The sequence below is a fragment of the Lutzomyia longipalpis genome, chromosome 2 (assembly GCF_024334085.1).
Source record: "Lutzomyia longipalpis isolate SR_M1_2022 chromosome 2, ASM2433408v1".
In the NCBI taxonomy this organism is placed as follows: Eukaryota; Metazoa; Arthropoda; class Insecta; order Diptera; family Psychodidae; genus Lutzomyia; species Lutzomyia longipalpis.
This window is the reverse complement of record NC_074708.1, coordinates 27,187,476-27,211,562: the sequence shown is the minus strand read 5'-3', so window position 1 is coordinate 27,211,562 and position 24,087 is coordinate 27,187,476. Positions and strand designations below refer to the sequence as shown.

The 24,087-nt window shown below is 34.2% G+C and overlaps 2 protein-coding genes across 5 annotated transcripts in view; one reads left to right on the top strand and one right to left on the bottom strand.

The window, feature by feature from the left end:
- Nucleotides 1-17,968, top strand: part of LOC129789965 (sarcoplasmic calcium-binding protein 1) — a 29,531-nt gene extending 11,563 nt beyond the window's left edge. Inside the window, exons 5-7 of the mRNA XM_055827113.1 lie at nucleotides 7,076-7,228; nucleotides 14,773-15,008; nucleotides 16,383-17,968. Of these exons, the coding sequence (XP_055683088.1) occupies nucleotides 7,076-7,228; nucleotides 14,773-14,895 (276 nt within the window). The 3' untranslated portion in view covers nucleotides 14,896-15,008; nucleotides 16,383-17,968. The remainder of the gene's footprint in view (nucleotides 1-7,075; nucleotides 7,229-14,772; nucleotides 15,009-16,382) is intronic.
- Nucleotides 17,969-20,275: 2,307 nt separating this feature from the next.
- LOC129789830 (NPC intracellular cholesterol transporter 1) overlaps nucleotides 20,276-24,087 on the bottom strand; it is a 41,665-nt gene continuing 37,853 nt past the window's right edge. For all 4 annotated transcript variants that reach the window (XM_055826884.1, XM_055826886.1, XM_055826887.1 and 1 more), the window contains one exon: nucleotides 20,276-23,034. In XM_055826884.1, coding sequence (XP_055682859.1) covers nucleotides 22,799-23,034 — 236 coding nt within the window. In that variant the 3' untranslated portion in view covers nucleotides 20,276-22,798. The remainder of the gene's footprint in view (nucleotides 23,035-24,087) is intronic.

The following is a 24,087-nucleotide window of genomic DNA, read 5'->3' as shown; positions in this document are numbered from 1 at the left end:
TTACTTTGCCCGGAAGCACAACAAAACAAGTAAACCATATGTAGAGGGTCGAAATGTTATGTTTACACCTGAGCAATGGAGACGCCGGGTGTATGGGGACGCCGGGTGGTCTATTAAAAATTAATCAGTGATTGTATATCGATTGGTGAAGGGACAGAAATTTTTGTTACATCGACAGATTGTTCCCATGCGAGAGCACACAGCATTGGTTCTTTATTAAAAAAAAAGAAGAACATAAAGCCCCAATGATGGACAAAAATATTGCAGAATATCCTTTCCTGACAATGTTTCTCTGTCCCCCACCTCGCGCCACAGTTGCCAGAGTGGATATTTTTGCTTCATGGATGATGGTTATAATTATTTTTTCATTTGTGAAATGCACAACATCATTTCCGTGAATCATTGAAGCAGAAAAGTGGAAATGTTTGTGCATCATGAAGTTTCCATAAACCACCTCATTTGCGAGAATTGTGATGCTCCATTTGAGAATCACCTGTGTATGTGTATTCGTGGGATGATGGCCTCATCCTTGAACTGCACACAACACAGAAAAGAGCGCACAGAGAAGAAATTTATATTGAAATGATGAATGTCTAAATTAGATTGTCAATGATGGAGTTCATTCGAATGACATACACACAACATCAAAAGCACATCGGGATGCTAATAAAATCTCCACGCGGAAATTCATTGGCTGACTTCCCCGCATTTCCAACACCTCACTCACATATAATGATGGCATAATTAAATCCCATTATATATATACTTTTACACTGAACTCTGTCTATCGACCTCCTATCTGGCGACACTGATGAGCCGTAAAATGGAGGAAATAATGATTTCCTTCATGTAGAAATGTGCGGTAGACAAGAAACGTTCGCAATTTATTTCATCCATGTGTGGGGAAGAATTTATCAAGAAGACGCCCCACAATTGGGTGATTATACGTTGATAGACATAAGAAAAGCATCTTCAATCTCAATGCCAAATTCCCCAAATCACATACATACCAGTTAGTCGTTGTGTTTGACATATCATTGAATTTTTGCATAACTACCTATCAAATGAATTTTAAAAGCTATAGAAAAAGTTATAGGAGAGTGGGGCAAATAAAATCACAAGAATATTAGAAAAAGCTTACAATATAGGTAGGGGAATGTGGCCAATTCGGACCTCTTAAGGCCTTTTTCAATCCGCTATTATACTTAAAACTGATAAAACATTAAATGTAGAAAGTTATGGGAGTAAAAAGAGCATTAAATGGGCTTTAAAATTATACCAAATTTAAAAATATTGCTATTTATTTTATACCATTTTTTTTCTCATTCTGCGCAGACCTTTGGAGGTCGAAATTGTGACACGTTCCCCTACATATTTTTAGAACAAGATAAAGAAAACATTTTAGCATTTTATGCTTTCCTCAAGAATATTATAAAACTAATTTTTATTTAGCTAAATTTATGCTATAATGTAATAATCCATAATTAGTTGGTATACCACAATCGTGGCATACCAAGTATTTTCTCTTGAATCTACATAATTGTCTAAAATTCACTCAATTTTACTGAAATTTTGCCAAAATGATTCCAAAATGTACTGGTAAGCTGACCAAGCTTACGAGAGCTGTGTTTCTTTCAGTGTACCAATTTTGTGAGAGCAAACTATAACGCAAATTAATTTAAATACACGCATAGTGGGGAAAAGTTGAAAAGTCATACCCTAAGAAATCTTTAGAAGGCCATATCTCGAGAACGGATCCATAGATTTTCATAAATTTTTTTTGTTTGAAAGGTCTTGAAGTCAGCTATAACATATCGAAAAATGAAAAAAATTTATGTCGCCATTTTCGAAAAATTCGAGTTCGAAATTTTCGAAAACTTTGTTTTCGATTTTAGCGCCTCTTGCGGTCATTTCTCGAAGTTGCAATGTTCTAGACATTTGTAGGGTTTCTCGAAACCTTTCATTTGCGCTTGAGTTGATCAAGATCGGACTTGTAGAACCCGAGATATGACATGCCAACTTTGGAAGGCTATATCTCGAGAACGGCGACATAGATTTTCTTCATTTTTGGCATGGAGCTAGATAATATGGTCAGCTATAACATATCAAAAAATGAAGCAAATCGATAATTGCGTTTTCGAGATATTCATCGAAAACTCATCGAAAATTTTGTTTTTGATTTTTGGCCCTCTAGCGGTCACTTTTGAAACTTCTGATGTTCTAGAGAGTTGTAGGGTTTGTTGAGATCTTTCATTTGACCCCGGGTTGATCAAAATCGGTCAAGCCGTTTTCGAGTTATGGTCGATTTTCGATGAAAAATAGTGGCGGCCATATTGACTAAACGGCTTGACCGATTTTCGAAAATGAGGTATCGTTGGAAAGGTATTGATGGCCCCTACAACATATCAAAATTTCAGATTTTTAGCTATTACAGGGGCTGAGATATAGCGAAAACAAAATTTTGAGGTTATTCAAAATGGCGGACGCGGGGGTGGGGGGTAAAATTTGACGTCATAATCTGACGTCTTCCAGTCGACTTTTAAACTTTGCCGTTTACCGCAAGTCTCTATCTATCACCGTTCTCTCGCAATTTAGCGTTGTACTCCGGCCGGACGGCCGGACGGCCGGACGGACGGCCGGAAAAAAAAATTTTTGGCGCATACGTTTTTTGGAATGTGGGGACCCTAATTCGTGCTCATCCCAAGTTTGAGCCCGATCTGACGACTTTCGATTTTGCTCGGTACACAAAAGCTGTGTCTGAAAGAAACACAGCTAACTCTTCCTTTATGCGAATAATGGGCCTTATTCAGCGACCAAGAAACCCTTGAAATTCGCTTGAAATCTTGAAATTTCAGTACAAAATTCAAAGATTTCAAGGGTTTCTTGGTCGCTGAATTAGGCCCAATATTTAGTTTTTGTGAAAATAAAAATTCTTTTATTTTATTTTCAAAAGCTCAAATTAAACAAAGAAAAATGTACTGGTAAGCTGACCAAGCTTACGAGAGCTGTGTTTCTTTCAGTGTACCAATTTTGTGAGAGCAAATTAGAACGCGAATTTGTATAAATACATGCAAAATCGGGAAAAGTTGAAAAGTCATCCCCCAAGAAATCTTTAAAATGCCATATCTCGGGAACGGCTCCATAGATTTTCGAGTTTGAGCTATCGTTGGAAAGGTCTTAACCTCAACTATAATATATTAAAATATGAAGTAAATCGATAATGGCATTTTCGAAATATTCGAGTTCGAAATTTTCGAAAATTTTGATTTTGACTTTAGCGCCTCTCGCGGCCATTTCTCGAACTTGCAATGTTCTAGACATTTGTAGGGCTTCACGAAACCTTTCATTTGCACGTGAGTTGATCAAAATCCGACTTGTAGAACCCGAGATATGACATGCCAACTTTGGAAGGCTATATCTCGAGAACGGCGACATAGATTTTCTTCATTTTTGGCGTGGAGCTAGATAATATGGTCAGCTATAACATATCAAAAAATGAAGCAAATCGATAATGGCGTTTTCGAGATATTCATCGAAAACTAATCGAAAATTTTGTTTTTGATTTTTGGCCCTCTAGCGGTCACTTTTGAAACTTCTGATGTTCTAGAGAGTTGTAGGGTTTGTTGAGATCTTTCATTTGACCCTGGGTTGATCAAAATCGGTCAAGCCGTTTTCGAGTTATGGTCGATTTTCGATGAAAAATTGTGGCGGCCATATTGACTAAACGGCTTGACCGATTTTCGAAAATGAAGCATCATTGGAAAGCTCTTGATGGCCCCTACAACATATAAAAATTTCAGCCCACTAGCTATAATAGCGGCTGAGATATAGCGAAAACAAAATTTTGAGGTTATTCAAAATGGCGGACGGGGGGGTGGGGGGTAAAATTTGACATCATAATCGGATGTCTTCCAGTCGATATTTAAACTTTGCCGTTTACCGCAAGTCTCTATCTATCACCGTTCTCTCGCAATTTAGCGTTGTACTCCGGCCGGACGGCCGGACGGCCGGACGGACGGCCGGAAAAAAAAATTTTTGGCGCATACGTTTTTTGGAATGTGGGGACCCTAATTCGTGCTCATCCCAAGTTTGAGCCCGATCTGACGACTTTCGATTTTGCTCGGTACACAAAAGCTGTGTCTGAAAGAAACACAGCTAATTGCCGAGCGTAAAAAAGAGAAAAATCTTTGTTAAATTTTCCACATTTTTTTTTTGCTAAGCTCTCAAAGTTTTGTCCACATTAAATAACGCTCCATTGCGGGTTTTCACTGTACTTTGCCTTGTTCTTTGGACTTGTTGATCAATCACAATTTATTGATTGAAAATCAATCTTCTTTAAGCACCATTCCCTTCAATTTCTTTTAAAGCATTTTCCTTAAATTTTCTCACATAATTTTAGCTGTGTTTCTTTCAGACACAGCTTTTGTGTACCGAGCAAAATCGAAAGTCGTCAGATCGGGCTCAAACTTGGGATGAGCACGAATTAGGGTCCCCACATTCCAAAAAACGTATGCGCCAAAAAAAATTTTTTTCCGGCCGGCCGTCCGTCCGGCCGGATCATAAACTTAAATTGCAAGAGAACGGTGATAGATAGAGACTTGCGGTAAACGGCAAAGTTTAAATATCGACCTGAAGAAATCCGATTATGAGGTCAAATCCACCCCCTCACCCCCCGTCCGCCATTTTGAATAACCTCAAAATTTTGTTTTCGCTATATCTCAGCCGCTATTATAGCTAGAGGTCTGAAATTTTGATATGTTGTAGGGGCCATCAATACCTTTCCAACGATACCTCATTTTTGAAAATCGGTCAAGCCGTTTAGTCAATATGGCCGCCACAATTTTTCATCGAAAATCGACCATAACTCGAAAACGGCTTGACCGATTTCGATCAACCCGGGGTCAAATGAAAGCTCTCAACAAACCCTATAACTGTCTAGAACATCCGAAGTTTCAAAAGTGACCGCTAGGGGGCCAAAAATCAAAAACAAAATTTTCGATGAGTTTTCGATGAATATCTCGAAAACGCCATTATCGATTTGCTTCATTTTTTTATATGTTATAGTTGACCATATTATCTAGCTCCATGCCAAAAATGAAGAAAATCTATGTCTCCGTTCTCGAGATATAGCCTTCCAAAGTTGGCATGTCATATCTCGTGTTCTACAAGTTCGATTTTGATCAACTCAAGTGCAAATGAAAGGTTTCGTGAAGCCCTACAAATGTCTAGAACATTGCAAGTTCGAGAAATGACCGCGAGAGGCGCTAAAGTCAAAATCAACATTTTCGAAAATTTCGAACTCGAATATTTCGAAAATGCCATTATCGATTTACTTCATATTTTAATATGTTATAGTTGATGTTAAGACCTTTCCAACGATAGCTCAAACTCGAAAATCTATGGAGCCGTTCCCGAGATATGGCATTTTAAAGATTTCTTGGGGGATGACTTTTCAACTTTTCCCGATTTTGCGCGTTCTAGTTTGCTCTCACAAAATTGGTACACTGAAAGAAACACAGCTCTCGTAAGCTTGGTCAGCTTACCCGTACATTTCTACCTAAAAATGATTTTTCTGTACTTTATATTTAAGTCAAAAAAAAAACAAAAAAATAAAAATATATTTCATTTTTCTAATCAACACAGAAGAGAGCTATATACTACTAACAAGGCTGCCAGAACTGTACATTAATTTTGGCATTTTAATTAATTTCACATAAAATATAAAGTCTCGCATTTTGCTTAATTACTTTTGCAATGCGGAATAAATTTTCTCCATCCAAAAAATATGTATATGAGAGGAAATGAAGGAGCCTTTTTCCACATATTTCTACGCAGTTTATTGTGGAATTTTATAATTTTGCAAATCACTGAAAATGTGGATATTTTTGGTTGTGAAGGACAAATGATGGGAAGTTTTTTCGGAGTTCATTGTAAAATTCAACAAATGGGTTTGAGTTGCAATTAATTAAGCTAATTTGGGTTTGGAAAATGGAAAATCATATCAAGTTGTGTTTCACCCAGTGATTTCCACTGCTTGATTTTGTGGTTTCGATTAACCAAATGGATCAATTACTTGGTGAGGGGTATGGAGGAGGAAGTAATCAATGGGTAAGCTAGTCATTGAATGCACTTTCGCGTGATTACGATTTTCATTAAATTTTCATGTGCTAATGACTCAGAAAGGGATCTCCGCCCCCCTTTTGATGGGACAATCGATAGGCCGCGTGCAAGACTTGTTATTCCATTGTTTTCCAATGACTTGGTCCTTGAATCCCTTCCGGGAAAATGTGGGGCAGAGACGGGAGTGCGGGGAAGAGGGGAGTTAAGTGTGAAATATTGGCGAGATGTGGAGGTTAAATTGAAACATAAAGAGAGAGATATTTATCGCATATGAGAGGGCAATTGTGTGTGATTGAGTTGAGTATCATACATATTTTCCTCTGTGCGACATTGGGTCGACAAGGCATGGTGAGAAAATGCAATTTATCCACTCTATTTATTCTCCCGGATATTCCTCATAGGTGCGATTTATTTAAAGCCTCTCCACCCCTCACATTAAGGCAAATATACTCTTAGTCATGAGATACAGCTGTGAAATAGGGCACCTCACACGATGCTCTTCATCCGCCCCAAAAAGGAATCCCATCAGTGAGAAAATCTCAACATTGAGAGAAAATCCAAAAAGGCACGTGGAAAACCACCATCGCCACCCTTCTAGGGAAGAAGTAAGAAAGGGTTCCTGAGAAAAGGAGAAAATTGGTAGCGTTTATGCCGGCGTGCGGAGTTTTCCAAAAATGATTTATTCACAAACGCGGCAAAGGACTCACTCAAAATTAAATACACACACACACCGAACTTTTCATCGAGTCACGAAAGCAGGGATGGTTTTGTTTATACTGAGAAATACCCATGAGACGACACCACCCCCAAACGACCTTTTCTAATTCACCTGAAAAAAAAACTTGCAATTGAAACCCTCTCAGCACATCTTCAATGGTTTTTTTTTAAAGATAAATCAGTTTTAATTCTGTAAAATGTGCTAAAATTTGACAAAAAAATATTCCGTACATTTCAGGCCATGAAAGCCTTCATTGAGGCTAACTTCAAAATGATTGACTTAAATTCTGATGGCGTCATCAATCTGGAGGAATACCGCTACAACTGCATCACAAGGATCGCCGTAGATGACATCAAGGTCGTCGATGAAGCCTACAACCGACTACTCAATGTAAGTTTTTCATTTTCTTTTTTTTTTCTTAAGAATTCAATAGTTTTTGGACAATTCAAAACAACTTGAAACCGAACATCCAAGAATTAGAAAAAAAAGAGCCAGACGTGAATGAACCAATTAAGGTCCGCACCTAAACTGCTGGGCCGATTTTCAAAATGTTGCTATTTTCCAACTAAATGTTGACCCAAAAACTTTGGAAAAGCGTTTTGGAAAATTGGTTAGACTTTCAAGGTTCCCCATAAAGCAATTTTAAAACAGACTGTATCGGAGAATTATAAAACAGAAAAAATGCTGATTTTCAAAGTGCTGAAAATCGAGCAATTTTTCCCAAATTTCACGCAAAAAAATCGGCTATAAAGGAATTAATTGGACGAATCAAAAAATATGTCTTGAATGGACGATTCTTTAGCATTATACTGGCAAAAAAGCATCCAAAAAATGATAACTAGAAGTATCTCTAAGAAATCATTTTGGTTTTGAGTCAGGGTATGATCCTAAAAACGTTAAAGGGTTAAGAGGAATTTCAAAGCAATTAAAAAAAATCTGACTACTCTGATTTTTCAACCAATCAGGAAGAACTTATAAGTTTTCTTCTTATTCATAAATTTTTCTAGCCTATGTGAAAAGTTTTATTGAATGAAGAATTATTCGAGAGTACCAGGCGTTTCCATCTTACCTATATATTGCATTTAATGTAATGAGCATAAAATGAAAAGAATCAATTCTTTCTCGATTATCAGTTTAGTTTTAACTGAAATTAAGCCACAAAAGAGTAATTTTCATTTTGATTTATAGCTTAGTCTGAGTTTACGTGGAGGCGACTAGTATAACCAGGACGTCTCCATCTTAATTTCTATTTTGTTTTATGATTTTTCTAAATATTTCCGTAATTTTTTTAGAGGTATTTTCGTCTTAAAAAAATCTTCGAAAACAGAATCCTACACTGAAAGGAATAAAGATTAAAAGACATGCAAATGTTTCAATTATTTGCCCCTTCCGTATTCCATAGAATTGAATTGTTTTTTATTAACCCTTGGAATGCGGAGCGGGGTCGTTGAACGACCCCAGCGCTATATTTCGTGCTATAACTCAATAAATATAAAAGATAGCGTTTCCATCTTTTGGAAATAAGTTCCTTGGTTATCTGAGGAGGTTGTGTAATAATTTCAGCGCAATCCGTCCACCACAAGAAAAGTTATTAAGGAAAATGTAGAAGAAGGGAATTCAAAAATTGGTGTAACGGCCATGCTGCGGAAAATTTCTTAGAATGAAGTTAGTCACATCGTAAATCATATGGTTGAAGGGGGTTGAAGGGTTGTGTTTACTTTCTCACTTTACCTTCTCAGTGTCAGAATTATCGCGAATAAGTAACATAAACAACATAAAACATAATTAGAAGCATATAAATGTGCAAAACAATAAAGAATATTCGAGAAATATTGCCATTTATCACGGTGCGGGAAGTGAGGGGAATGTGGGGAAATAGTGAAAAAAAGAGTGGTTGCGGTCAACTTCGTGGCAAATTTCTCACGAAGAAAGCGTGAAAAATGTTTTTCCCTAATATTTTCTTCTGCGTGTTTCCGGGTGGCGAATTTGTGGTGCAGGGTGCAAGAGGACTATATAAGGAATCTATAGGCACTAACCCGACAACTCCAGGTTGTATAATTTGGGAGAAAATTGGCCTTCTTTTTGGGGTCGTTCAACGACCCCACCTTCGCATTCTACGTAACTACCAAGGCCTCCGCATTCCAAAGGTTAAATAACTTCAAATAAATACTTAATTTAGTTAAAAAAAAAAAAACAATTTTAAATTTTATTCAAAGCTTCAGAGAACTAGACGTGCATAAGACTCTTTAATCTTTTTCTCATTCCTTTAATACGTAGATAATAAAAAAAGTTTCATAAATTTTCTTTATGCAAAAATTTCCTTGAGTTATGCTGTTTTCACGCTGATTCCATTCGATAGAATTAAGTTAATGGATCAAAGGCATAAATATTTTACTGCCTTGCAGCAAAACAAGTGTTAAAGTTGCCGCGGTGAAGACGCCTGGTGGCATTATTTCTCCGAAATTTATAAAAGTTTTTTAATTTACTCAAAACTTAAATTGAAAAAAGAAAATTAATGCAAAAGCTCTCAATTGAACTTTTATTTACTGCTGTCGATCAATTTTTGCCGAAAGTGGGGGGGGAAAAAGCTTTCTGTCTGCTCTTTTGCACGAATTTCCACACGGGGGCTGGGCCCCTTGCCGGTGAACCGTGAAATTGCTATTTAATGAGAGAAATATTGACAGAAATGAAGAAGCTAGAAGAAAATTTGGTGGAAAATTTATTCGACAGCATGAGTGAGCTTTTCTTATTTTTGTTCCAAAAGAAAAGCTCTCTCGTGGGGGCGGGAAAGGCAGTGTGTAGCTTTTCATCCAAAATGTGGATTTTACGGTGAATGTATGTTGGAAAACTGTGGGATGCAGCTACGCATATGTTCATGATTAATAAAAGGGAATATTTAATTGAATTTTCAGAGATAAATAATTCACAATGCTGCCTTTTGGTTTTGTGTAATCCAACCGTGACTTTCATTGTTGTTGCGAAGTAATTCCCAGAGAATCCATTCCCTGTCGTCGTGTGGAATCATCTCGCACGTGATGGAGCTCCCTGCGAGGAAAAGTTTTATTGTACTTCGCTGTGTGTGAGCAAACGCAAGAGATTACCCTTCCGCATGTGGTGGGATTTTTACCGATTCTCAGGGAAGCTCATGAGCACGTTTCGAGAGCAATTTTCCACACATACGCGTTTTTTTTTCCTCTCTCTCTTTCCGTTGGATATGGCAGGGAAAAAAGAAGAAGAGGGAAATCAATAAAGTTTACGTGAAACATAACAAGTCGCATATTTACCTGCCGTCTTCATCAATTTCAACTATAAATAATTCACAACTGATTTACATGGCGCGAGAGAGAAGTAAAAAAAACTCCTTCTCTTACAGCCCTCGTGGCCTATATAAGTGGGGGATGGTGGGGGGAAGGTTGTGTGGTAATAAGGGGAAAAAGCGGAGCTTTGGGGGTGAAGGAAGAATTTTATCCGAGATCGTGTGAGCTTTTATACTACCTGGTTTTCCATAGGGAGGAACCCCTGAAGCACGTGGGGTTTAATACAGCCTTCATTTTCGAGAATCTCATGTACCTCCTCCGGAAAAGGGAGCCACACTGCCGGTCAGGAAGGGGCAGAGGGTAGGGAGGTTGAACACAGGAAGAACGAGTGAGAAGGAGAGCCTTTGGAGACCCCAAGAAATCGTGCCCGAATAAATAAATTACTTTTTTATGTGAAAGAAAGGCCAAAAAGAAAAGCTCAAAGGGTGAGAAAAATAAATTGTATTTCATTTCACCGGAACTGAGAAGTAATTACGGGGAGTTTCAAGGGATGATTTTGAGTAGTAATTTCCATACAAATGGTCAACCCTTACAAAATAATTCCCGCCATAAAAATGTATTCAAAAAAAAAACTTTTCACTGTGCCAACTCATGCCAACAAAAAACTAATTCGCCTCTATGTTGGCTATGCGGGGAATTTTTTTTTCATTTGAATTATGAACTATGTAGTCCGTAGAATCATTTTTAACCAGCGACATGCTTTTATTTTCAAATTCAGAAGCTTTTTTCACTTGTTTTGCGGATACGAAATTTATTTCAATGCTAATTCTTCCTGGACAATGGAGCAAATTATTTTAATTGTTGTCCTGTGAATGATTTTTAACAACAGGGTTGTGTTTAATGGGTTCACTGAATTGGCCTATTTATGTACTATTAATTCATCTCATATTTCTTCGCCAATTAATTAAAATAAAATAATTGGGGAATAAATAAATTTGAGCTGTCGATTTCAGCTGCATTTTCCTAGAATATTTTAATGAAAAAGCTTGTTTTTGATATCAATTTAACAGACTTTTTACGTATAATTATATTATTGGTTTGATTTATTTATTTATTTTATAGTAAAAGTCAAGAGCAAAAGGCCAAAAAAAATAATTTCATTCATTAAACAGATTTTGCAGGAAGTCAGAAACGTTCTGAATGTGATAAACCCGCTCATAAGAAAAGTCGCCAAAAATAGACAAATTTTCAATTCAAAAAAATTTTTATTTGCTTAAAAAATTGGAATATTTTTTGTCTTTTAAAAGCTATTTTCATCTATTTTAGCTTTAGAAAGAAGCTTTTTTTTAAGAATTTAATTTTTGACAAGCAATTTTATGTTTCTTCTTAAGAAAGTTTCCTTTTCTTCCACGAAAATAATGTTTAAATGAGCTTTTCTGCCAAATAAGCTTTTCATTTGGGCTTTGTCCCAAAATAAACTACATGTTTTCGTGGCTTTTGGGTTGAACTTCATTCAGTTTAAATAAATAAATGTTCACATTGCAATTCCTTCACGGATTGCTTCCTCAGCAAATTGTCCATGCAATATTGCGCCTCAATTATTTGATAAATCTCTCGAATCAGCATCCACCTGCATTCTCTTCAGCTCATTATTTAAAGGGAATTTTTCTGGGTAAATTACACGAAAAACATTTAAACTCCCAAAAGGAAAATCCACTTATTTTCCGCAAAAAAATTGAACAAAAAATGAATACTTTTCGAAAATTCAATTGAAAATACCTTTTTCGAGGAAAAAATATTTGCTAAAAAATATGTAGGTAGAATTTAAGTCTTTTTCGTGTATATTTCACGTCAATCACTTATTTGGGAAACGTGAAAATTTATTTACAATGCCAATCAATAAAGGAAACACACCACCGGCATATCCTTGTACGTTATATTCTGCTAAAGACACATCCCTTCCTGCCAAATTTTAAGGGGGTGGTGGAGGGATGCCACGGCCTCTCCCAAAACTCCCCTCATTCCGTTTGTTGAAAGTACTTTTTGGCAAAAGTTGTGTCTTCTTCGATGTATTTTGCGCTTCGAAAATATTGAGTTCAATTTCACTCAACTTTATCCGGGAGCAATGAAAATGTTTTGGGGATGATTGGAGAGGGGGAGGAATGTGGAAGGGAAAGAAAAGCAAAAACTCATGGGAATGTTTGTCATGGGAAATTCCTCTGAGAGAGACCATCCTACCACACCCCTAACCACCATCATCATCCCTTATTGAGAATCTTTCTCTCTACAAAGACATTGTCCATTGAATTTCTTTTGTATGAGACTGTTTCTTCTTCATGCCTTTGTGTGTGCCAATGGGTGAAGTTTTTTGCTGCATTTTCTCACAGTGTAATGCTTTTACTATAAATATACACCCTGAAATTCACGCTGAATACACGAGGGGAAAGGGAGAGAGAAGGTAAAATTGTCTTCAGCTGTTCAAACACTTGTTGCGGCGCGCGAAAATCAGCACCACACGAGCAAAGTGATGAACAACAGAATGCGCCCACAGAACAATGAGATCAGGGACAAATTCCCTGTTTTATGTCACATAAGAGAACTTCTCAGATGAGCTGTGAACTGCAGGCATCACTTATCGCCTGTGGCACACAAAAGGTAGCCATAGCCCTCCCTTGTCTGACCTTTCTGCAACTCCTCCACAATTTGGCGACAATCAAATCCCATACGCATGAAGAGGATTTTCTTTCAGAGAAGAATTTTTTTTAAGGGGGGGACAATCATACCACTCAAAAATTTTCCTCTAAGGAAAAATTCAAAGAATCGACTTAAAGAATGCTTGTGGGGGATGATTGATTCAAGACATTCCATTGCGTTAAAATTCTATTGATGGCAAGAATTGACTTTTAATTATAAGGGATGATTGAAAAATTCTGGAAACTTTATTAGGATTTAGTGTAGGTAATATAAAGAACTTATCAGATTAAAAGAGATGCTTGTAATGATCAAATTATTCTTTTTTTTTCAATTTTAAAAATATTAGAAATAAATAAAAAAAGAACGATTTAGGAAATTAATTAAAATTAGAATTAGCGGCTATTGAATTCAAATAGGGGAGGGCGGGGCTAATAAAGTCACTTAAGGGTTTAGAAAAAGCCTAAAATATCATATTTCCTAGCTAGATAGAACAAAATGATCTGAGAAAGAGTTGTAGGGCAATAAATTTCCTAAAGAAATGAGCTAAACATTTCGCTTTATGCATTTGGGAAATATGATATTTTGAGCTTTTTCTAAACCCTTAAGTGACTTTTTTAACCCCGCTCTCCCCTAAGCAGATTTTAATGATTTTTCTTCTAAAAAAAAGGTCTAGCACTTTATTTTTCTTTTCAAACTTTTAAAGTATGTAATCTTTTCTAACGTTTAACGTTGCTTTTCTACTTCTGACATTTTCTTTTCAAACATTCGACGTTTCTTTTCTAAAATTTGGGGTAGATTTTGATAAAAATCTTTTCTTTTCCTACAATTAGTCAATTATAAGATTTTCGGTATTCCGGCAAAAATCTTATATGATTTTTACATTTTGTTTCTACTTTTGACCGTATTTTTTAAGGAAAATTATTTTGAATTTATTAAATTTTCAGGGCGTTTGAAGCCTCTTAAACATATTTCCTAGCCATGTTACTGGCCTAATTGACTATTTATGTAACGAGAAATTATAATGGTTTTGATTATATTTTTCAAAATCGATGCATAAAAAGTCGTAAAAGCCCTTAAAATTCCATTTAAACATCTCTTAAGGAATAGAAAAAGATATTTTTTTTTTATTTTTGAAAGAAAAAAATGTTTACTGGTAGATTTGAACTTAAGGTGTTTGCATTGCAAGCCTTTATGTTCTTACCATTACATAAAGTTTCTATAGATGAAAATCTAGTAAAGATATAGCAGAAACGACCGTTAAATTTAAAAATTTGATGGTTTTTTCATTGCCAAATTCCTTTCAAAGCTCTTCTTAAGGAATAAACGGAGTTTAAGAACCTTAAAATGCAGCAAAAGTACTTAAATACTCAAAGATATTGTTAGAATTAATTGTAACAAGACACTGTGGCAAGTTTAATAGTTAAAACGTGGGTTATTTGCAAATATTTTCGCGTTCTACATTCTCCTACATAGTTAGAGCAAAAGAACAAGATGAAGAAAGTAACGTGACATGGCGCTGGCTTGTACATCGTCAATTCAATTAAATGGCATGTTAAAAGTGTGAGAATGTTGCAAAAGGAACATCACACCTCGTAGTTCCTTTCTACATTACTTTAGCGGTGGTCTTCCACTACTTGTTGCAGAATTTTATTGTGTCAAAATTTTGTAAAATAAATCTTAATTTATAAATAATATTTTTGGCACGGGGCTGATTTGTTTTTGTTGCAAAAATTCGGTATGGGAGAGCACTTTTGCAAAGAGGAATTTTGCAAAAAGGAGGCCACAAAGTGCATCAAGTTAATTCCGCATCTCCTAAGTGTAATACTCTTCTGACTTTGTGGCACCTGTCCCATAAATTTTATCTCACCTCCGACAGGGAGCCAACATTTATGACTATTTAATTTATCGGCATCACAGTGCTTCTCAAACTGTCTTCAGTTTGAAAATCAGTTAAATTTAATTTTTCTTTCTTTTTCTTTGTAGGATGATGATAGGAAACGAGGTGGGCTCACCCTTGCTCGGTACCAGGAACTCTACAGCCACTACCTCGGCGGTACGGACGAGAAGAACCCCGGAGTCACCCTGTTTGGCCCACTCACCAACTAAGAAAGAAACAAAAATTAAGGGAGCACGCACCCTCCGGCGCCACGTCCTTTTCCCTCATCAGCTTTGCGTTTCACCTTGAATGACGAGAGAAAAAAATCACCAAAAAAAATCAGGTAAGGGGATGTCAAAACGCGCCAAAGGGGTTCGTGCGAGAACCTCCCCACCTCCCGCTCTCACCCATAGATAAGCCCTTTTTATGCAAATTTCAGCGCTAACAGAAAGCTCACACAGATTTCCCTCAAAGCCCTTTTTCCGTTAGAAACTTTTTTTCCCCTAACACGCGTATGAGGAAAGTTTTTTAATTATGAAAACAGTTGAGATGCGCTTTGGGGATTTCTGTGCGAGAATGGCTCACATGTTGCACATCTCATCCCTCCTCAGTAGCATAACCATTTGTTGCTCATAAACTTTTCATGATGGGATTTTCCCAACTTTGCTCAAGGTTTCGCGCGAATGCAGGAAAACTAAATGAATAAAGAGAGATTGGGGGAAAAGCGTGTCCTGATTTTAATTAGACGCACTGTTTGTGATTTAATTGGCATGCACAGGAATTCATTTTTTTTGTTCCCCATCGACTCTATTTTATCTCACAGAAAAAAAGGAGGAAAATTGAATGAAAATCTGTAGTTGAGTGGCGTATTTATCGGGCGAGCTCTCACGCGCTCTATTTGAGCTTGAAGAGGGCTTTTGAAAAGTTCCTCGAAGGGAGCTTAATAATTAGTTCTGAACTTTCAATTGAGTTCTTTGACGGTTTGAAATCAATTCCTGCATTCTGCGTACTATGTACAAATGAATGATATAAGTATTATACACCGAAGGATACTAAAAGGGAATTTCTGATGCAGAAGAGGATGCAAGTTGAGTTGCTAATCCCTAAATTCTTCAATTTATTTTGGATAAATTTTATGATTTCTTTTCTTTTAATTGGTAAACTTTATCGCAAAAATAAAGGAAATCTTTTATAAGAATAGTTCGGTTAACCACAGTGATGGTCGTAGGAAAATGTCAAATTTATTCATTAAGATATTTAGATTCTTTTAATTCTAGAATTTAATTGAACTTCTAACTTTGATAAATTTAGCAGTGAATAATAAAAAAAAAGTTGAATCTTGTCTGGATAACGTTTGAAATTATTGAACAAAAGATAAAAGTCAAAAGATTATCTTTGGATAGCTAGCATTTGTCCCTGAAATTAGCTGTTGAGTATATTTATTTTACGTTGAGAGTTTGAGGAGAAAACCATTTTAGGATAAAAAAATCATTGAAATATTTTTAAAAAATTAAAATATATATATATATACCTATATATAAAAAAAAGTTTAAAATGTGGTTTTGTTAACTCAATTCATTCAAAATTGCTTCAACTCGTTCATATTTTTTCCCTAAATCAACGAAATAATTTTTCTTTTAACGTTTTAAACTCATTCGTTCATTTAAATTTTTTTTTTCAATAAAATTAATTTTTGTCTCTCTTTTTCCTTTTACAGATACGAGATTCCTTGTCATAAGTTAGAGAGAAAAAAAAGAAAGAAATGTAGGAAGATAAAAATTGAGAAAAAAAGCGTAAAAAGATCACCATCCATCGAATCGGGGCGACGTCGTTAGAATTAAGTTATTAAATGCTAATGGAAGAAAAAAAAAGATATTATGATTAAAAAAAAATACAATAAATATAACATTAAATGTTAATTGTATATGATGGTAAATGTGATTCCCAAAAAAACCGATTTATTATATTAGCAAAAGAGACTCTAAAAAAAAGTGTTGGAGGAAATTCTTGCCCATGTTGACGTTGAGATTGAACTAAACAAAAAAAAAGTAGATAAAATATTACATAAACTACGTTCTATGTTTGATGTTTCTGTTGTTGTCGAGTTTATTTTATTGCATTATTACTTTCTAAGTTCGAATTAATAAAAAAAAACATATAGAAAATATATTTGTAATTGAAGAAAAAAAAACAAAAATACGCAAAAACAATTAACTCTGGAAGATCATTTTTTGCAATATTACCACACACCACACTTTAACATCACAGAGAAGAATAAAAAAGAAGTTTAAACACCATGAAAACGTAACTAAAAAAAATAAAAATAATTATTATAAAAAAAAGATCTTGTATGTGAAGAACAAATTCTATAGATGGAAGATTAAGAATAAATAAATAAATAATAAAAAACGTAATAAATGTGCTACTAAATGGTTAATCGTGGAACAACTTGATAGAGATGAAAAGGTTACAGCAGCAGCATATTGATAAAAAAGATAGCGAGAGAATCATTTTTAAATAATTGTATAAATGTTTTAAGATGGAGTTACATGCTTGTCGTTTATTTTTTTCACCCCCGCTAAAATACACATATTTTTTCTCCGTGGACATTTTTAAGGCTTCTTCTTCGTCTCACCAGCAGACAAAATAAAAAAAACATCTAAAAAATAAAAATAAATGTCCTAAAGAAGAAAAAATTTGTCACCCTGTGTTGAGTTTTTTTCTCTGCGTTCATTATCCCACCCACCTCCCCTACAAAGAAAACCACCCCCGTCGAAAACTTCCTCCCAGTCAAAATTCAAAAAGTAGTTTGAGAGAAAATAGAGAACCCCCCAATTGCCTTTTTTGTAGCCTTATGTTAAGTAAAGAAAAAAAATTGAAAAATTAAAAAAAAAACAACGAAGATTCCTCCACCGAGTGTCCCCACCCCCACTCACCCAACAAACACACAGAAAACTCCAAAAAATTCCATTCGCGAACGTCAATTCCTTTTATTTTAACACAATGGAAAAAAATCTCTTTAAAAAAAAGAAAATTAAAGATGAGTGAAAGTAAGTTTTAGCTTGTGAAAAGATAGATGGATTTAATTGTTAAGGGCAAGAGAAATTACACACAAAAAACAAAAATAATCCCAAGATGAGAAAATGTTCACAAAACTTTAAAAAAAAATCGTGTTTCGTACCAAAAAAAAAAGTCCAAATTTAGTGGAAAAAAAGCAACTTATGATGATGTGTCTCTTTAATATGGAACAAGATGAAAAAAAAAAATGGAAATAAATTAATTGTATAAAATGGGTTGAGAAAATTTGTGGTGTGTTTGTTATTTATACGCCCCCTGAGGAGGACCCAAGAACATGTTGGGTCCTCGAACCTTTTTCATATACAGAGAAAAAGAAGGTGGGATGAAGCAGGAGTACCCCACTCGAAAGTCTCCACAGAGAATAATCCTTTTTCGGCTCTGCTGAAGCAGCTCTCCTTCACTCAAAGGATGTGGGTGGACAAATAAACCTCATAAAATTGGGGAAAAGGAAAACATGCAGCTTAAAAGTCAAAAATTTCACCAATATCCTTTACAGCTCTTCTAAATTTTCTTACAAGCAGTTATGGGAAACATTGTATTTATGCATAGGGTAAGTTGAGCTAATATAAGGCCTGTAAAATGAATTGTTTGGGATTACTGAAGTCTAAACGGATTAACAGGAACATAAAACTAATGTTGTTAAACCAGTGCTCTTACTCACAAAGAAAATAATAATTTAATTTATTTGGCGGTACAAGAGTACGAAAAAAAAATAAAAACTAAACAATTATATAAGTCTTATGGCCAGACGTAATGAACTCAAGTAAAAGGGAAAAAATAATAATATTTTGATTGGAAAGACAATATATAGGAATAGTGGCGGTCCATTTGTAAAGTATTCTATTTAATCCATTGCAAAGAAAACTCAAAATTCACTTTGCCATTACTATCATGCCCCGCTTAATCATCTCTTGGTTGAGCTCTTCTTGCGCATTAAAAATAATCAGTACGAAGAGTTTAACCGAGAGACGATTAAGCAGGGATGACTGTATTTCTCTTATAGTTTCACTTTTATACATTTTCATGCACTTGAATTTTCTTTAATTAAATTGACTAATTCGGTGGGATGACACAAAATCTTATCCGGCTCTTTAATGATTTCTGACTTTGACTTTTCCTCTAAGCTGCTTTTATTCCTTTTTCCATTTTTCTGGGTTTCGCTGTGTCGACTTCTGATGTTCCTTTTTTTCCTTGATGAACGACTCTAACGGACGCACAGGGTGATCAAATCCTCACCCACTTCTTCCAGACGGTGGTGAATATCTCCTGGGTTATCCTCGTCCCGGGTTCTGGCTCCCCTGTGGACGCAATCAATGTCTAACTCCTCACAGGGTGATTCTTCTCAACTGGGGTAGACACAGTGGCTAACACTTTACTTCCCAAATTGGAAAGTTTAAATTTTTGAATTTGATTTTTTGGAAATTTTTCAATTTTCGCACGTTACAAAATGCTAGGCACAGACAGCGAGCAATTTGAAATTGTAGAAAAAATGCTCACAGAGCAATCAATACATTTTCAATTAACCCGTCCGCCAATTTTTATGTTCTTGTAAAAATATGTACATTTGGGAGAACTCTAAAATTTTTTTACGGGCATCTCCTTTTCAAACGTATCACATTTGCTCTGCTTCTTTTGCTGCCAACATTATCCTGTGTATCCTTGTAAGCATTACTATGTCATCATTGATATTGCAAGAGTCCTTTACCTTCCATATTCAGATTTTACGGCATTTCGTTGCTTGTCGCTACTTTTGTCGTATAACTCTGAGAACTTCATATAAAGAAAAACGTTTTATACGACAAAAGAAGCGACAAGCGACTGATTAATCTAAAGTTCCAATAATACACCAAGTATTGGTTCAAAATTTTGATATACAAATATGTACTATGCTCCTAAGTGAAAATAGAATTTCTTTAAAAACTCTTCAGACTTTGGTATCCATAGCGCGATCAACTGTGTTGTTATGTTCTCCTCAATCAGTGACACTCTGATGATCAAAAATGTTGAGTTACGCACCTTGTAAATAATCAGAAATTAGAGATTCATGCTTCTCATTCCTCTATACACGTCTTCCTTCTCTTCATCTTGTAAGCAAAAGTGTTAGCGTTGACCTGGCCAACATTTGGCCTAAATGCTCAGAAAGAAAAACATTTTCTCGTCTTAAAATGTTGAATAAAAGTCTTTCAGTTTTTTTTTTAAGAACACTCTCTTTATTCATTCGCCTCGCCATTTACATTAAAAAAAAAGTCAATTCACTTTAATTCTGTACAATTCTTGAAGACCATCGTTCTTTTTTTACTTACATTTAAGATTCATTTTTCTTTTATTTTAATCTATGGATTGTTGAAAGAGTTTTCTTTTTTTTTTCATCTCTATTTGTGAGTCCCCAAGGGGCTGTCATAGACAGTTTTACAACGTTTTAAATGCTTCCCACCCTTGAGTTCTCTTTTTAAAAAAAATTCTAAACTTTTCACTTGTAAGCTCATGACATAGAACTGTAAGCTTTCTTTGTCCTCCTTTTTTTCCTTTTCATTTAAATTCTTTTTTCTAATTTCTTTTCCTCTTTGTCCTTTTAGAGATACAAAAATTCAAAGGCTTCACGCGCGCGCTTATTTTATATTTAAAAATTTTCAATTACTCTTCACATTTTTTTCTTCTTAAAAACCTACAACGAATTCTTTTCTAATCCGAAATTTTCTTTGTTTATCAGCAGAAAGTTTTAAAAAATGTTCTGTTCTTCCTCTTATCTCAAAATCCACTTTGCAGAAAGGCCACTGACCAGGAAAGAAAAACAAACTATATGCAGGACAAAGGAATAAATATTTGCATTTCACAAAAAAAGCCTCAAAAGATCATCAAAAAAAAGACACAAAAATATTTTTTATGAAATAAAATCAACAATGTCACAATTTTGCTTTTTTTTTTTCACTAAAAACTAAACCCTTAATTCAAGAAATTTTCTACCTTATGGACTGTATTTTTGCGTTTAAGATTTGTTTTAGTTAAAAGAATTTTGTTAAATTTTTGGTTTAATTTTCTCTTGTTTGTTTTTCTAAAGCCTAAAAATAATTTATCTCCCATTTTTTTTCTTGGGTAATTTTTATTTTATTTATTAAATTTTTTCCAGAAAATTGTTAAAAATCTGATTTAGAATTTTGAAGAGAAGAAAAACTTAAACGCTCCCCTTACCCTCCAAAAAAGCTTCTATTCTTTAATTCTTCATAAAGTCTCTTCAACAGAGGTTAAAACGTTTTCAATTTAATCTACAATACACCCTAAAAAATATAAAATACTTGTTCACATTTTTTTCTTTTAATTTAGCTGTGAAAAAATCTGTATTAAAAATGAGATAAAAATATATTTCAAATTAATGAAATATATTTTTGTTGTTTTTAATTAAATGGAATCACATAAGACTATAGCTAAAGATTTATATATATTTAATAAAATCTTTGAAAGCTTTTCTCTGGGATTTACTTTTAAAAAAATCGAATAAAAAAGCTTTTTTTTTTTAAATTTAAATTTTCATTCAGAATCCCAAAGAAAATCTCTTCTAAAAAAGCAAAAGAAAGAAAGTGAGAAAAATTAATTTTATCAAGAAATCATTTCAGTACTTTTTACTACAAATTAATAATGAATCATTAATGCAATTGAATGGAGAGAGAGTGAAACTAAATGTCCGAGTTAGAAAAAGAACAAAAATTTTTACATTTAGTCAAAAAAAAAACTTCAACACTCAAATCCATGGATTTTTAGGCATTTCTCGTGAAAATCTTCACCTGGCCCCAACCCAACGGAGCTTTTCCTTATTTTCTTTTTAATTTTTAAATCATTTTTTTTACAAACTGTCTATAAGTACAAAAAATCCATGGAATGCAACAATTTTCCAATTTCTATTCATTTTTCTATGTTTTTTTTCCATAAACATTTTTTAAAAAAGTTTCATTTTCTCAATATAAAAGAAGAAGAAAAAGTTTCTATAATAGGCATTTTTCTTGACTTTTGATTACATTGATCTTTTTCATTTTTTTTTTAAATTTTTACAACAGCAGTTTAATTTTCTACAAACTATTTAGGAAAAATATTCATTCTTTTGCTATTTTATTAGTTAAGTTTATTTTCTTTTTTTCTTTAGAAAGTGAGTGCTTTTTTGGGGGAAATTTTCGCAGACTTTAGCGCGTGTTTAATTTAACACACAGCGTGGTTAACTTTAAGCCCTTTCGTACATAACCTTAAAAATGAAAATGATAAAAAGATGGAGGAGAATTTTGTTTAAAAAAGAAATTTTTAAAAAAAAGGGAATCAAAATTAAGGTTTGAATGGAATTTTCGTTAATTTTTTTTTGTTCTATTGGTCCCAATAGTCCTCTATCAGTTCTAGCCTTGTTCCTTGCGGTCTCATTTGGAAAAATATTGAGGTTAAAATATAACCTCACTTTTCCGAAAAAACTTCATGTTTTACCATTTTTTGATAATTATAACTATTAATTTTCAGGTTTAAAACAGAAATAAATGAAAAATCAAATCTACAAAGAGTAGCCAAAACCGCAAAGAAACCTAAATCGAAAGAGAAATTATTTTTTAAGGTTATGCACCAATTTTATGCCATCAAGCTAACCTTACTTCGTGTTTTCGATTAACCGTAAAATTCCCATTTGAAATTTTTCACTAAATATTTTTCAGCTTTGTTTTTTTTTTACATTACATACAAATATATTTTGGTGATTATTTATAATTCTTTCCCCTTTTTTTAAAATTTAATTTATTTTAGTGTTTTCCCAAAAATGTTTTATATGAATACAACATATACAAAAAAAATACTGGTTTGTGTTCTCCTCTATGTCTTCATGGTTATGTTTTCGTATGGCCGCGGTTGGGATGGTATAGCCTTTACCAACTATTGGCCATTTAATTTATTTATTTCTTTTTCATTTTTTTTTAATATAGTAGATAAATAAGGAAAATATATTTAGAGGTGGTTCTGTACTTAGCTTCCTCTCTCGCTTAGTTAAATCAGATTCTTTTTGCCATGCGTCCCATTTGTGGGGGTGAAAGTTCACGAGATATCAATGGGCTTGTAGACACCATCATCAACAGCCCTGCCGGACACAGTGGCAATACCACTTGTGCCCGGAATGGGTTGAACGTCGTCGATGGAATTCACAGATCCGTAGGTGGGATGCGATGACAGCAGAGGTGAGACAGAATGCGTCGGTGTACCGTGACTTGGGGTGGTGGACGTTGTGTTTGAGAAGTTGGTGACGTCGGGACGTCGTTTGCTATACATCACGCCTAAAGGATAGATCAAGAAGCAAAAGGAAGAACCTTCTAAGTTAACATTGTTCTTTCAAAAGATAAAAGAAAAGCCATAAAGCGACAAAAGTGAGTATATGGGATGTCACAGTTCTGTGTGAAGAGAATTTCTTCTTCTGGTTTCATCAACAAATTTATTTTCCTTTTTTAAATACTTTAAAGACTTCTTAGAATTAAACGGTTTAAAATAGAAGTTTAAGGCTAAATCTTAAAGCTTCATTAAACCTTAAAAAATGATAACTCTTAAGGTCTTGATAAAAAACTTTAGATTCAAAGATATTTTCGTTTTTAAAAGATGATTTAGAAAAAAAATAATAATCATCAAATTGTTGATGAAACCATTGCTAAATATTTTCAACATTTTCCTTTCCAAATCTATAAAAAATGTCTTTACAATGAATAAGACTTTTAGGAAAAAAACTGAGTTGAATTAAAAGATTAAACACATTTTTAAAAGACTTAAATAAGTTTTTAAATAGTTCTTTTCGTTATATTTAATTAAATTGTTTGCAGATTTGGAAAGGAACTTGACAATGTTTAGATACATAAAATGGATTGATGGTGAGAATACAAATTATTTACAAATCTATTAAAACATTGAGTAGGTATATTTTATGATAAACATCTTGATAACATTGAGTGTTCAAGATATTCCAGACACAACATTTCCTTTATTTTCAATTTAACGAATGCAAAAGAATTTTGAATGAATTTTTGTGAGGTTATGTGGCATGAACGCTTTATAAACATAACCACATTTTTCGGAATGAAATTCAATTGGAAAGTCGTTTTTTCTAAAATATTTAGAATCTTGGAAACTTTATAATTTTCCAACTGTTCAAACTTTTTATTTACTAGGTACTTGTTTTAAAAATTCTTTTTTCCATTTTTTTATAGTTTCTGCCAAAAAAAATATGGAGACTTCTGGAGCTAATTTATAAAATACGAGGTAAATTGTCGCTTCGCTCCAATTTACCTCGCCCCGCTTCGCGGGGATTTGTTGCGCTTCGCGCAAATTTTAGAGGAAAAAAA